Genomic DNA, 15,746 nt, shown 5'->3' with positions numbered 1-15,746 from the left:
TTTCTTTCTCAGCACCCTTCTTGCATCTCCCACTTTCTAAGGTGTTGACCTACTGACCTGAGGCCAGATTCACCCTTTGTCACCCTCTAAGAATAAAGTAGGGAAACCACAATGGTTTGCCTAGACAAATTGACCTGGAAGCTTCACCATCGTCTGGAACAGGGGAAAACATGCCTCACATCCAGAGAGACAGGATCTTATGGCTTCGGGTGTACCTCTGTGGTCTTGGGTTTTCCCCAAGATGGAAATCAGTACATCCACAGCAGTGGTTCTCAGGCGGCCCTGATTACATGCAAGAAACAATTGGGGGAGTTCCTGCCGTGGCTCAGCGGAAATGAATCTGATTAGTATCCATGCAGCTCAGATCCTGCATTGCTGCGGCTCCGGTGTAGGATGGCAGCTATAGCTCCGATTTGACCCCTAGCCTGGGAACTTCCATACACCACAGGTGCGGACCTATAAAGCAAAACAAAACAAAACAAACAAACAAAAAAACCCCAAAACAAACCCAACCAAACAACCCCCCCCAAAACCCACACATTTATTTTCTTATGGTTCAGGAAGTCAGAAGTCCAAAACCAATTTCCCTGGGCCCAAATCAGATGTCTACAGGGCCATGTTCCCTTAGAAGGACTTGGGGACTATCTGTTTCCTTGCCTTTTCTAGCACCTAGAGCTGCATTCCTTGGCTCACGGCCTCTTCCTCCATCTTCAAAGCCAGAGGCCTAGCATCTTCTGTCTGTGACTTTGCTTCCCTCCACTTCTCTCACAGGGCCTTCTCCTCTTTCGCCTGCAACTGCCTCTACTTTTCGCTTATAAGGACACAAGTGACTGCATTTAGGACCCACTTAGGTAAACAAGCATAAAATCCCATCATAAGCTCCTCGAATTCATCACGTACACAAAGACTTATGGATAAAGCAAACCTTCACATTTCTAGGAATTGAGACATGGGCGTCTTCGGGATGGGCGTCTACAACAAGTGCTATTCTGAACATCCAGGTATGAGTCTTTGTGTGGGGATATACTTTTATTTCTCTTGGATAAATACCTACCATAGATGGGTCCCATGGTAAGCACACATTTAACTTTATATGAAACTGCCAAACTATTTTCCAAAGCAGTTGTACCATTTTACATTTTCACCAGTAACATATGAGAATTCCATCCGTCCTAACAGTTGGTATTGTCAGTCTCTTTAATTTTAACCATTCTCATGAGTATGTAGCATATCTCCTTATAGTTTTAATTTGCATTTTCCTGATGCTTAATGATAGAGATTGAGTATCTTCTCATGTGCTCATCAGCCATTTATATATATATACACACACACACACATATATATATATTCTTTAGTGATGTGTCTATTCAATCCTTCTGCCTATTTTTTTTTAATTTGGGGTATTTTGCCATCTTATTATTGAGTTCTATGCATCGCAAATATATTCTTCCAGTCTGTGGCTTGTATCTCGTTTTCTTAACAATATGTTTCCAAGAGCAAAAGTCCAAGAATTGATGAAATCCATTTTATCTTCATGACTCTTTTTTTTTTTTTTTTTGGCTGCATCCCTGGCATGTAGAAGTTCCCAGACCATGGACTGAACTTGCACCACAGCAGTGACAACCCCAGATTCCTGACCCACTGAGCCATCAGGGAACCCCCTCTTCATGTTTTTTATATCCTAAGAAATCTTTGTCTCTTCAAGGTCATGAAGATTTTTTAACAAAACTTCCCAAGTGACATTCTTGCAAAGAAGCTGAGAACTACTGGTCTACTGGGAATCTGACCTATAGCTTTTTCGATTTAACCTGACTTTCTGCCATAGGGTAATAAACATAAAACAGGAGTACGGTTACCTGAAATACCATAAAAAGAAGCATGCAATTCAGAGTCCTAGGACTGTCTGAATTGCCTGGCTTCCGAGCCTAAGCGTGAGCAGCTGTCAAGGGCTAGAAGCAGTGACTTGAACAGCCAAGTTGGAGGTACTTTCAGTGCGTTCCAACTACACGAAGGGAGGAAGAGAAAACAAGACTGTCTTCTCTCCAGTGGGAAAAAGCACACCCAAATTTATCTCTGTTTAAATGGAGAAAATGAGAAAAATGATTTCTCTTCTTGGTGGGATTCTTTAGAACATGCCTCTCACAGAGACGCGATGGAGGTGGGAGTAGCAGTTGGCAGTATTTGGCCCCAGGTTTTGAAGCCACCGCATTAAACAAATGAAGGCGGCAGCAATAATATTTGTCCAAACCTTGGTTCCAACGGGGGTTAGACAGGCTGAGCTTTCATGACATGAAAGGAGATGGCAGGAACACAAATGGGCTCCATGTCCCCCTGAGTTCCAGACAAAGTGGGCCTGTTTCTAAGCGTGGACAGGAGGCTACTTTCTCTAGATGTTAAATTTAGCGAAAGGAATCTCTACTGTGGCTTCATGCAACATGTAAACTATGTCCCAGCAGACATAACCACAAACCAGAGGGCAGCAGGGAGCAGCCCTTAAGGGGGTTCAGTAGCATAGAGGGGCCAATTGTGCAGCCACCCTGATATCCCCAAATTAGCTGAGTTAGCTGTGCGCCAGATTTTCAGTCAGTTCTCAGATTTAATGAGTCTTTGTTTCCTTCTTACTAGAGATTCTGCCCCTGGGGAGAAAAACATGCCGCCTTATTTCACTCTCAGTTCCAGCTGCTTGTCCAGACACCAGGTAGGAGAAACCAGCCAATGCTGATGTGTAACGACTCCCTACCCCTTGAAGGGCTGTGTGCAAGAGAAAAGGTTAGGTTAATTCTGAAATGAAATACCTGGATTTATTAGGGAAGAGCAAGAAAATCCAGGTACCCTTTCCTCTGCATACAGAGAGGCCTAATAGAACACGCACGTAGGTGGAAAACTTTGGGATCTAGAGCCAAATGCCAGTATTTAAATACTGGCCTCACCTCTTTGTTCCTTCATCTCGCTAAGCCTAAATTCCTTCCTTCATAGAATAAGGATAATAGTAATAACGACATTATAGACGTACTGTAAGGATTGATCAAGATAATGCATACCAAGTGCCTAACACTGTACCTGGCACAAAAGGGTTCAGAATATTTGGGTTTTGATTATCAAAACCTTTGCCAGTGAATCGTTAGGTTTTATAAATTTAAAAAAAAGCTAAGGAGTTCCCTGGTGGCTTAGTAGGTTAAGCATTGTCACTGCTGTGGCTCAGGTCACTGCTGTGGGGTGGGTTTGAGCCCTGGTCCAGAACTTCTGCATGCCCTAGATGCAGCCAAAAAAATTTTTTTTCTTAAAGGAAGAAAACTGGTGATTTTTGCCAGTGACAGATTCAAATTCACATAAAACTCTGGTAAATTTTCACAGGTGTCCACGGCTGAACCGGAAATAAAGGGATCTTTTCTGAAGCCTGTGTCTCCAGAGCAATGTGGGTTTTCCTTTTGCTACTGGAACCAAATTTACAGGTAAAATAAGAGGTGTCTTTATTTCATATATTTGGAGTCCAGTGTGGCGTCTCTTGGTTGCTGGCCGTCACAGGTAACAGAATCTGAAACAATGCTGCATTCTGTAGGAAGTATGGTCCTCAATCGCTGAACCTGGCCCCTTCTCCATACCCATACCCAGTTTTCTTAGCTCCTATCTCAGGGACTACAGCTTACCTGCGGCAATTTAACAAAGGTCACCCAACAACCAGATGGAAGCCCTGAGTGGAAGAGGCTTTGGTCATCATACAATGACAGTGTATTAGATTTCAAGGGCAGAGATCATAGCGCCCAAACACTTTTCTTTAAACTTGAGGGAAGTGAGGCCCAGAAAGGAGATGTAATTGTCCAGAGTTTCAGAGTTACTAGCAAAGGGTCCCTTGGGAAAGGGCTCTGTTAAGGACAATGCCGGATCTTTAACCTACTAAGCCACCAGGGAACTCCTTAGCTTTTTTTTTTTAATTTTAACAGTACAAAGGAAGCCCCATGAAGCTTCAACCTAACTGTCAGGGCGGCCAGGGACATTCCTTGGTTCTCTTACCTGATCGCTATAGCCTAAGTAGTGAGATTCTCATTCTTCACATGCAACACACTCTAAACATAAGAGACTGAAAATCTAGGTTATGGAGGAAGAATGCTTCTCTGGTCCATGACTAGAAAGCAGAGAGGCTCTCACCCAGCTAAATAGAATTAATCTCCTTTTATAATTGGCCAAGCCAGCTTCTACCTGAGAGTTCTCTGCCTACACTGGGTCCCAGGGGAGAGAGAAAAAAGGCTCTCCACCCTGTGGGGTAGTAATCATTGGCTATTCAACAATCCTATGGATAACTCGAATCAGCTGTAATCTGACTGATGAACATTATACAGATGAAGAGTCCTATGATCTGCACCTATACAATATGAACACATCTCAGAAATACAATGTTGAATGAGAGAAACCAGACACAAAAGAGTACGTACTGTATGATTCTATTTATATAAAGTATGGAACCAAGCAAAAGTAATCTCTTGCTGTGAAAAGCCAAGACTGATGTTACCCTTGGGGGTTGGCAACCACCCCTCCCAAACCCCCAAAGACTAGAACGGAGCATGAGGGGACTTCTGGAAATATTCTGTCTTTTGATTTGGGAGCTGGTTACCAGGTGTGTTCAGCTTGTAAAAACGCAGTGAGCTGTAAGCCTAGGATATATGCACTTTTCTTCAATGAAATGTAATATATAAACGTCCTGTGATGAACCAGAAATCCGTCCTTACACCCTCAGCATAGAAATGCATGGCTTAAGGCGGTCAGTGCTTAGACCACAGCTAGGACTATCATTCATGGTGGGTGGGGAAAGACACCACATCTTTTTTTTTTTTTTTGTCTTTTTGCCATTTCTTGGGCCGCTCCCGCGGTATATGGAGGTTCCCAGGCCAGGGGTCTAATCAGAGCTGCAGCCACCAGCCTACGCCAGAGCCACGTTAATGACAGGCAAGTGAGAGCAGATGCTGGAGAGCATGGGGAGATGGTGGAAAATACCCTCGACCCTAAATGAAGTGTGGCCCCAACCACAACACAGCCGGGCCACTAAAAATAGCCAGTGAGCTCTGTGAACTCCTTTCTCTTCCTTCTTTTCATTCTCAGATGATTGTGCCCCTAATGTCCTGTCTCTAAGACACAAGGAAAGCCTCTTTACAGACACAGTTATGTAGCTGGAAGATTCTAAATCAGTTATTTTGCCGTGCTGGTATAAACAGAAGAAACTGGGTTCAACTGCAAACCTACTGAGATCTGGAAAACTTCCTAATGTTAAGAATTGGAGGAGTTCCTGTTATGGTTCAGTGGAAGTGAATCTAAGAACCATGATGTTGTGGGTTCGATCCCTGGCCTCGCTCAGTGGGTTAAGGATCCAGCGCTGCTGTGAGCTGTGGTGTAAATCACAGAAGCAGCTCGGATCTGGTGTTGCTGTGGCTGTGGTGTAGGCCAGCAGCTGTAGCTCCAATTAGACCCCTAGCCTGGGAACTTCCATGTGCCGTGGGTATGGTCCTAAAAAGCAAAAAAAAAAAAAGAATTGGAAAACTGACCAAGAGCTAAGGTAACTAGCGACCACAGTCCTGTTTACTGAAGTCCATCCTCTCCCAGCCTCAAATTTTAACATTGGATTTTGTCAACTGGAAGTCAACGAATTCCCTATACACAAAACCAATGAAATAGCCCTATGTATCCTCTTTTTACATGTTACTTGCGGGAAGATTATTTGCCTTCTAAAAAGTCTTGTGGGGATGCCAAAGCTTGAATGTTAGACATGGTATATCCTGGACAAGGGTTGGGGCCATTTGTAGCCAAAAGTCACAAATAAATGACTCCATTAAGAGCTCAGGTTGAGAGAGCTTAGAAAGGAGCTTCCTGGGTTTCCAAGAGTTTAGTTCCACTACTGACAGATAAGGTGAATTTGCTATAAATTCCTTAAGATTATCACAATTGGAGTTCCCATCGTGGCTCAGTGGTTTAACGAATCTGACTAGGAACCATGGGGTTGTGGGTTTGATCCCTGGCCTTGCTCAGTGGGTTAAGGATCCATTATTGGGGTGACCTGTGGTATAGGTCAAAGAAGCGGCTCGGATCCCGAGTTGCTATGGCTCTGGTGTAGGCTAGCGGCTACAGCTCCGATTCAATCCCTAGCCTGGGAATCTCCATATGCCGCGGGAGCGGCCCAAGAAATGGCAAAAAGAAAAAAAAAAAAAAGACTATCACAATTACTTTTGAGTTTTTCCTAGGTCAGGTTTTTTGATATACACTCAAGGAATTGTGACAAACAACTGAGCTTCAGAAAGCGTTCAGGGACCCAAAGACAAAGATAAGTCATGATAAGAATAACCAAATTCATGACCTCACCTTGGCCCAGATGAGAACCTGGGAAGAGAACTAAACTACAAACATAAACAGACTTGAATTTGTAAATGAACTAGAAGAGGAAATCAAGAAGTGACACTGAAAAGTCCCCGAATCTCAACAGCTTCACGTATCATTTAAGGAAATGGACCACACACGGACATTACTCATGTTCATTATTAATATATGCAGGTTATGCATTATGCTGCAAGACCTGGGGTTGTACCTTGCAAATGGTCACTTTCGCAGGGCTACTATAAATTTAGCTCAGAGAGGAAATAAAAAAAATGCCAATCCAGTACTTTTTTTCTTCGTAAGTGCATGGTAGGGAATGACCAAAGAAAAACATTTTAAGTGGGCCAATAAGATAGTCTTCTTCGTATTTACAAGACTGTGTCAGTGACTAGAAATAGCTCTTTACCTTTTTAAAGAGTCTTCCTGAGTCCTCACTGACTTGGACAAATCGAGGAATGATATTATTCAGGTAGATGTCACTCAAGGTAGTGTGGTCCCTGCTCTCCCGCTTCACCTGGTTTAAGAGGAGATTCCAGCAGTTGACTGGAGAGAGAACATTCTGATCCTTCCTGCAAAGAAACAGCAAGGGAAAAAAAAAAAATCAGTGTTGGTAAGCAGGCAGGGCCAACATCTATGACAGCAGTCCGTGTCACACAATCATGCGATCAGAGCCAAACCAGGAATAAAGATGTCTTTCCCGAAGCTGCACCTTTAGTTTTCCCTTTTTCTAAAAACTCAGTGGAGGAGAAAAGGGGAAAATAAGGAGAGGGAGGCCAGAGGACAAGGAAAAGAGGAGAAAAAGCAGGATTATCTATTAAACATCTACTCTGCTCTAGAAGCTTTGGAAAAGCTTTATATGATAGGCAGTATCGCATCTAAGTGCCATTATTTCATTGTCAGAAAAGAACTACCATTATCCCCATTTTACTGATTAAAGAAAACAAACAAACAAACAAAACACCTTGGAGAGGTTGTCCCTTGCCCACAGCTAGTAAGGAGTCCCAGAGATGGTAAGAGGGAGCCAGGGACTAGAACCACAGGTCTGTGCTGACTGCAACAACTGTAGTAGGTCTGACTCCAAAGTCCATAACCACAATCACTAAGTCATTTGATGTGTGTCTAGGGTTGGAAGCCAAAGTTAGTCTCTAGACAAAATCTATGCTATAGACTAAATATCCACACATTTATCTATTGAAGGATTCAGTGAAGACAACTATAGAGGCAGCTGCTATGAAAACATTTCCTAAAAACTCCTCTGTGCCACAGAACACATCTAAGGAGGTTAGATTTCATTGACTAAGCCATCTTCTCAAGCTCCATACAGTCAAGAACACAAATCATATCTGAATATGTGTATTCCTAAGACATCTACAGCTTGAGTGGAGCAGAAAAGCACCTAGGAAAACACTGTGATCCAAAAAGATTATTGATTATCTGCTCAGCTCACAGCACTAATTTAAGCAACTTAAGAAAGTTCCACATCTGCAAGTTGGATTTCTTTAAGGAGAGAAACAAAAGGAAGGAGGCTATTTATCAAGGGCTTACTGTGTACTGGGCTCTTGGCTGGGTCCTATACTCATGTTGCTTAACTTGAACCTTACAAAACCTGACGAAGTGGGGGCTATCAACCACATTCAGCAGATGGGGAAAGTTGAACTAAGAAAGGTGAACTATCTGGAGTTCCTGTCGTGGTTCAGTGGTTAACGAATCCAACTAGGAACCACAAAGTTGCGGGTTCGATCCCTGGCCTTGCTCAGTGGGTTAAGGACCGGCATTGCCGTGAGCTGTTGTGTAGGTCGCAGATGCCGCTCGGATCTCGAGTTGCTGTGGCTCTGGCGTAGGCCAGCAGCTGCAGCTCCAATTCGACCCCTAGCCTGGGAACCTCCATATGTCATGGGAGCGGCCCAATAAATGGCAAAAAGACAAAAAAAAAAAAAAAAAGGTGAACTATCTTGTTCAAGGCCACATAGCTAAAAAGTGGCAATGCTGGAATTCAAGAACACGCCTTGTAATTGCAAAGAGCATGCTCTTAAATCACTGCAAAGTTCTCACAACCTGTTTGTTCCCATTTCCCTACAGTCAGATTCTTAAAGCAAAGAAAGTGAGCCGAGAGCAGCTTGGTTATTGAGTCTGCACCACCTCCACATGGGGCTGGTGGCGGCCAGGCACCTGTGACTTGTAGAGCATGGAATTCAACTTAGAAGGGCTCTTTCAATTCAGGCGTAGGTAACTATTAATAAATAATCATGCCACACCTATTCTGGCTTCTGAACACACCAGACCATTAAATCTGTCTAACCAGCACCAAGAGGCTGCCTCAAACCAATGAATATTAGAGTCCAAATTGGAACGGTTCTATACCTGTCCTCCACCCCCACCCCCGACCCCGGGCACCACACTACTGTGGTCAAAACCCCTAAGATGTATTCGCTGACCACTGCAGCAACAATGGTATCCGATGACCTTTCTAGGGAAACTAAAAGATTTCTATGGAAATTAGGGAGTTCCCATCTCGGTGCAGTGGTTAACGAATCTGACTAGGAACCACGAGGTTGTGGGTTCGATCCCTGCCCTTGCTCAGTGGGTTAAGGATCCGGGGTTGCCGTGAGCTGTGGTGTAGGTCGCAGATGCAGCTCCGATCCAGCACTGCTGTGGCTCTGGAGTAGGCCAGTGGCTACAGCTCCGACTGGACCCCTAGCCTGGGGACCTCCACATGCCATGAGAGCAGCCCTCGAAAGGCAAAAAGACAAAAAAAAAAAAAAAGATTTCCACGGAAATTAAATATATACTAGCTAAAGGTAAGAGATACATGTAATTATTCCATTCCTTTAAAAATGCCTAGCATCTGAAAAAAAAAAAAAAGTAAACCAGAAACAATCCTAAACTCAAAATGGTGAGCAATTGTTGCATTGGCAACATTTGAAGTTTCCACTGTAAGAAAACTTTCCAGTTGATTCCAGATCAGTTTCAGTTACAAAATTCTCAATAATTTAGTTTACATTTTTATTGGTTGGCAAGACATCCATATTCTCAGTAAGCATGGGATAGATAGACTTGCTTTTCAAAAGGCCTTAACTTTACAACTGGTTTCAATCTGTTTCTTGTGGGTGAACGTGGGTTGATGGTCCCTCTTGGTTCTTCTCCAAAGCACTTTACACACATAAAAATGACACTACAATTCAATTTTACAAATGTATAAACATCTGTATCTTTTTTTTTTTTTTTGGTCTTTTTAGGGCCACACCTGCAGCATATGGAGGTTCCCAGGCTAGAGACTGAAGGAGCTGTAGCCACTGGCCTACACCAGAGCCACAGCAATGCCAGGTCGGAGCCTTGTCTACGACCAATATCACAGCTCACGACAACACCAGATCCTTGACCCACTGAATTAGGCCAGGGATCAAACCCACATCCTCATGGTTACTAGTCAGATTCATTTCCACTGAGCCACAACAGGAACTCCAGACCTCTGTACCTTAAATGAACAAAGTACAGTAGTAGAGGCTTTAGTGGTTATAAAAGTCCTGATGTCACAGTACAGTGGGTGTGTGTGTGTGTGTGTGCAGAGACCTATAATATAACAGAACATCAGAGGTACAAACAAAGGGCCAAGAGGCTCAGGCACGGACACCACAGATCACAAGTGGTGGCAGGAGAGGCAAAACCAATCCGACACATGAGAAAGGATGCAGAGCATAAATCCCAAGGGGACCCTTGAGTAAACAAAGATGAATTAATAAAAAGGATGGGCAGGAGTGGGACTCTTTTCAAATGCCTTATCACTTGATACTCATAAATGTATACTTACTAAGAACGTCTAAGGGGCTACAAGTGCTTTGACCACATGCGTGTATTTACTTCCATTTTTACAACCTTAGCAGGGCGGCTATTACTGGTTTCGGTGAGCAGGAGCTCTTAAAGCATGGAATTACAAAGAATCACAGTTTAATTTCAAACAACTAGAACACACCCACCCAAATGAGTAACCCCCAGTGAAAAGTGTAAGGGACCTGGACCCAGCTTCCCTAGAGGAGACACCATCACAATGTCTCATCGGTTGGCCGCCCAGGTGAGCTTCATTGTGCAGTTATAGGCAAGCTCTATAATATAGAATCAATGTGTGTATCCAAACTGCTGAAAAATGTGCTATTGATTAGAAAAGATGTTGCTCTGCACAGGTTTAGGTTTTTAATTCAACCTGGGTGTCTCCTTGGGTAAAGCTGTTCAGGGGAGCACATGATTTGACACAGAGTGGCCGGGTTCGATTACACGCCACAGAAGGCTCAGGGGTCTATGCTATGTTCACGGTTGATCACGGTTGGGTAGTGAGAATGTACACGCTCAATATCGTCTCATTTCATTTTCAATGGCTATAAAGCTTATTATATATTTCCATTTACTCAATTAATACTTAGAAAGGAGAAAGGGAATAGCTGCTAGGTAAGGTTAGTGACTCAACTTTAAAACAAAAACATCGGGGAGTTCCCGTCGTGGCGCAGTGGTTAATGAATCCGACTAGGAACCATGAAGTTGCAGGTTCGATCCCTGGCCTTGCTCAGTGAGTTAAGGATCCTGCGTTGCTGTGGCTCTGGCGTGGGCCAGCGGCTACAGCTCCAATTCGACCCCTAGCCTGGGAACCTCCATATGCCACAGGAGCGGCCCTAGAAAAGGCAAAAAGACAATAAATAAATAAATAAAATAAAACAAAAACTTCCTTCTTTCATAAGCGTCTACATCAATTTCAAAGATCTCAGAACAACTTGTCTATGTCAATCGGGATTTTCTCCATATCGAGCAATCCAAACCAGAACTTGAAAGAATTCGGATGCTGAAACAGATATAAAACTGCAACTCTGATTCATAATCTGGACTTCAAAAGTATCTTGTGTTCATAAACCCAGCCTCATTGTTCTCAACGATTAACTCGGTCATAAGTACTCTTTGTACATTTGCACTTTAAAAGGAGATTTACACCAATAAAGCACTGCTCCGATCTGCTGCATATATAGGGAGTTCCAGGTAAGATTTTTATTTTAAAAAAGGAGCCCATGGCCCTGAAAAAACAGTATCAGACTCTGTTGCCTGTTTCTCCTAGGGGTTCCTACTCTCTTTTACTATTAGTGCAGCTTTTCATGCAATATTTTTGGTTCGGGGAGTCTGTGTGCTTTCTCAGACTTATTTCTCCTTCCAATGGAGGTGTTTTAATTAATTCATCTGTTTATGTTGGGATCGTGGTGGGGAAGGAGAGGTGTGGGGATGTAGGAGGGGAAGACAAATTCACTGCAGAGACAATTTTCCCCGCCAACATGAACAAAGGCGAAACACACTTCGGGCTGGAAAATGAGCAAGTCAACGAGACGTGATTTCATAGGGAGCATATTAAGGTTCTGCTAGAGTGGTTTCCTGCTTCAGCAGCTTTGTAGCCTGATTTTTCTTTGGGGCCGCTCAAGCCCAGGGAGCGTCATTTGGTCAGGAGATTGAAATTTGTCTTTATATCTTTTCCATCTATCATTTGTTTGCACAGTTTCTTTACTTTCTCCGCCCCCGGAGTCTTAGGTTGTGTAATACTTGGGCATTTAACGAAAAGGGTCTGCATCCCTTAGGCATGTGCTGAACAGCTGCAAACCTCCTCAAACACTAATCCCTAAAAAGCAGACAAAATATCCAGAAGTATTTTTCTTACTTAAACATTTTATTTTTTCAGGAGGAAGATCAAGAATAATAATACTATGCTTGAGAGTCAAAAAATAAAAATAAAAATAAAAAAATAAAAAATAAAAATAAAAAAGAGGCCCAGAAAGTCCCGAGCCAGCTATGCATGCACAGAAGAGATGGTCATTATAAATGCACTGAGCGAGCTAAACCCGCACAGCTGAATCATTAGCTTCAAATACATTAGCTCAGTTTTCCTCCTTCAACTTCAGACTATTTATGGCCGTTCAACAAACTTAGCAACCAATCCTTCAAGGGATTTCTCCAGAACATCCTACTGTGAAGCGTTAACCTCAAGGTCCAAGTTGGCCTCAACAGTACCCTTTTCTTCATTTCTCCTCTGGATGGTTTCAGTTGTCTTACCTATAAAATGGACACATGCCCTGTCGTTGCACATCTGGCTCCCAAAAGAGCTTCAAAACATGACTGCAAAACGCTGCAAGCTCTCCTGGCTCAAAGTAGCATTTCATTAATAACTACTAAGTTCACAGCTCTGCAGATGGGCCGCGTGACACAAGCCTGGCATGACCGCATGGCCCGAGCTTCTGCATTGCTCCACTGAGGGACATTTCCTTTGGCACCAGTGGTCTCTGACTTGCCTACCTCTCGGGGCTCTTGTGTGTCTCAAATGAGATATGGGATGCAAAAGAATTACATCAGCCGTAAAGCACTATACAAATGTGAAGAAATAGCATCATTTTTATTTCCAAACAAACCAGGATTCAGCTTTCATCCATTTCCGACGTGCTCCTCACCCGGCCCTGGGCCAGGGCCAAGAGCGCAGCCTGCTGCACATGCACAGCCCTTGGCAAATAATGGTTGGGATCAGACAGCAGCAACAGGCAATTAACCAAGCAGCTGTAAGTCTCTGGGAAGACGTGAGAGAGCTACCAACGGGAGAGCAGAATTTAATCTTCCAGTGTCCTTCCCCTAAGGAGCAAGGTGGAACAATCAGTCTGGCGTTCCACACGGGAACTGTGCTGAGGTAGACAGGACGGAAGCCAAAGGGAGCCTAGATTGCCAGAACTATAGATGCTTCTGCAACTTCTGCTGAGTCCCCCTTTCTCAGTATTCCTATCAAACCTGCCAGTCTGCATCTCAAGATGGCAAACGTCAATACACGTAACCAGAATGTGGTTTCTCACTTTTAAAAATAGATGTATATGTGATGATAGACAAAGTCCCAAATGGAGTTTGAATAAATACATCATTCAACATAGATTACTGAGTACCCAGCTATGAGGAGGATTAAAGAAAAAGGTACATGCATAACAAAAAGGATCATTTAGTGACAGTCGGACAGGAAACTAGTGACAAGGAGGAGGCTGGTTTTTAAACCGAAGTTCCTTCCTGGCACCTTGATGAAAATGAAATGAACTGGGGCAGCCAAAGAGATTATTTTATTCAGATGAGTGTTATTAGCCTTTCTGGCTTATTTTCTCTATTATGCATTTTGCTGATGCTGACAGAAGCAGACTGGCTGGATAGAGAGGCAAAGCCGCAGCGGATTTATGGCTTGACAGTGCCATGCATAAAATCAGACCCTTGCTGACCCAGATAAGCCAGAGGATGGATAGGATTTGCTGGGGAAGGTGTTAAAAGAAGGAGCGGGGAAAAAAAAATTACCAAGGTGGGAACAGACTTGAAAAAGATTCTGCCTATAATGGTGGCTGCTGGTTGTGTGACAACCAGCTGTACAGCGGCAGCCTGGAGGCATCTTTCAAAGACAGGCGGGTGAGCAAGCAGGGAGCGGGAGCGGGAGCGGGCAGGCACACTTCCCTGGGCTTATCACAGCTACAGCTTCAGCTCTGCCAACAATGAGATCAGAGTAGGAGAGCTTGGAGTCAGAAAGAAAAAAAGGCCAAAGGCAAAAATTCTCCGTATGGAGAAATGAGCTTTCAAATTTTTGGGGACAAGTTACTACCACAAATTGTCTTCAGTAGCCTAGACAGATGATTAGAAAGGATTCAAGTAGTGGTGTAGCCACCTTACTCAAAATAGTCTAAACTGTCCCCTATAATCAGGTTTGGGGGAAGAGCTGCATGGAAAGGGAATTCTTGTGGCTCTGGCTTGGTTCCAAGGAGCCCAGCCACACCCTTGGATAATGGCATATCCAAGAGCTGGGAGCTTAGGAATCTGCTTTGAAGTTGAAGACTGGACTAGCACGTGTCTGACATCTTAATGACTGTTTCCTGAATGACTGTAGGACCAAGGTTCTTCTGAGTGAGGTTAGAGAACCAGGAGTGGTTCCGAAATCTGAGCCACTGCAGATGCTAAATGCAAATGGCTCCATCAATTTATGTCAAGTGAGAGACTTAGCCTTCCCTTCAAACACCACCCACCCAACCACATTCATGGTGGTGAAAGGAGGTTAGAGGTTCATTCAAGACAACTCTGTGGGAGTTCCCGTCATGGCTCAGTGGTTAACGAACCCGACTAGGATCCATAAGGATGCGGGTTTGATCCCTGGCCTCGCTCAGTGGGTTAAGGATCCGACATTACCATGAGCTGTGGTGTAGGTCGAAGACGTGGTTCAGATCCCATGTTGGGACCCCGTGAGAAAAAGCATGATTGAGGGGATCAACCCAAGATTTGAATTTTTCCATCTGTATTTCTTGCCTAGACTTCTAACAGCTTATTGTCCAGGCTCCTTCTCTGAGCCCCTGATCTTATCTTCTTATCTCATTCAACAAATACTGATTGAGTACCTACTATGAGCCAAGCACTGTTCTGGGCATAAGGGACAAAGGGAGCAAAATTCTTGTTTCTGACCTGCTTCTCCCATGTCCACAGACCTTTTGGACCCAAGACAGGACTTTCCTCCTCCTAAACTGTCCATCAGCTATACCCCAGATCTATCCCTGGTCCTGATGCTTGGGTGTCCCCTGGCGTGGATGACTCACTGTGAAACCCTGATTTAGCTGACTTAGAATAGCTGCCTGCCCATCAGCCCACTCATGGCTTCTGCAGACCTGGGGTGTTCCCTTCATTTCCATCCCGTGTCTTGCCACTAGTATTCTCAGGGAGGTATAAACAAAGAGGTTATACAACCCTCCCTGTGTACTCTGGGTATTACCTAAATGCTGGAGAACAAAAACTACACCAATATGATCCGTAGGGCCAAGGGCTAGAAATTTACTCATGTATTAAAATTTCCCCGGATGGCTTCTACCAAATAGGTTGTGATCATATCAAAGGTCTGAGCTGACTTGATTAAAAGAAAATATCATAACAGGAGCAAGAGACCTAACAAAGATATGACTGATGACCAAAACCAAAAAAGTAATACAGATTTCTCAGTTGAAAAAGACTTTAGAACCATCTACATTTACAATTGAATCCACATATTCCATAGAATAACCTGTGGCCAACTCTACAATTATATCTTCAGTTTTTTTCTTCTCGAGTTAATTAAGATGTCACCAGAAACCCCGTAAGTAATTACCGCACATGACAAATATACAGAGGAAAAAAATACACGCAGATGTGTTAGCAGATTTTTTAAATGAATGGAATCTTGGGAGATGACTGAGACAGACAGTCTGGCTCACTCCTGGTAGCTCATTCTAGAAAAATAAATACCTGTCTTTGCCAAACTGGAATGATGTCACTCAGAAATCCACATGCTTATTTTCAAAGCAGTAACCACTACCTTGGTGCAAGGCATCTCTCTGGTA

The 15,746-nt window shown here is 43.6% G+C and overlaps 1 protein-coding gene across 10 annotated transcripts in view; it reads right to left on the bottom strand.

The window, feature by feature from the left end:
- The window catches only part of SRGAP2 (SLIT-ROBO Rho GTPase activating protein 2), a 276,234-nt gene that overhangs the window by 126,584 nt on the left and 133,904 nt on the right, over window positions 1-15,746 (bottom strand). For all 10 annotated transcript variants that reach the window (XR_007130747.1, XM_047752470.1, XM_047752469.1 and 7 more), the window contains exon 4: window positions 6,764-6,926. Coding sequence is in view for 9 of the 10 variants with exons in the window: in XM_047752470.1 (XP_047608426.1) it covers window positions 6,764-6,926 (163 nt within the window). In the remaining variant the exon portion in view is untranslated. The remainder of the gene's footprint in view (window positions 1-6,763; window positions 6,927-15,746) is intronic.

The sequence above is a fragment of the Phacochoerus africanus genome, chromosome 11 (assembly GCF_016906955.1).
Source record: "Phacochoerus africanus isolate WHEZ1 chromosome 11, ROS_Pafr_v1, whole genome shotgun sequence".
Taxonomy (NCBI): domain Eukaryota; kingdom Metazoa; phylum Chordata; class Mammalia; order Artiodactyla; family Suidae; genus Phacochoerus; species Phacochoerus africanus.
The sequence above is the reverse complement of the archived record's forward strand: the minus strand, read 5'-3'. Positions and strand labels throughout refer to the sequence as shown.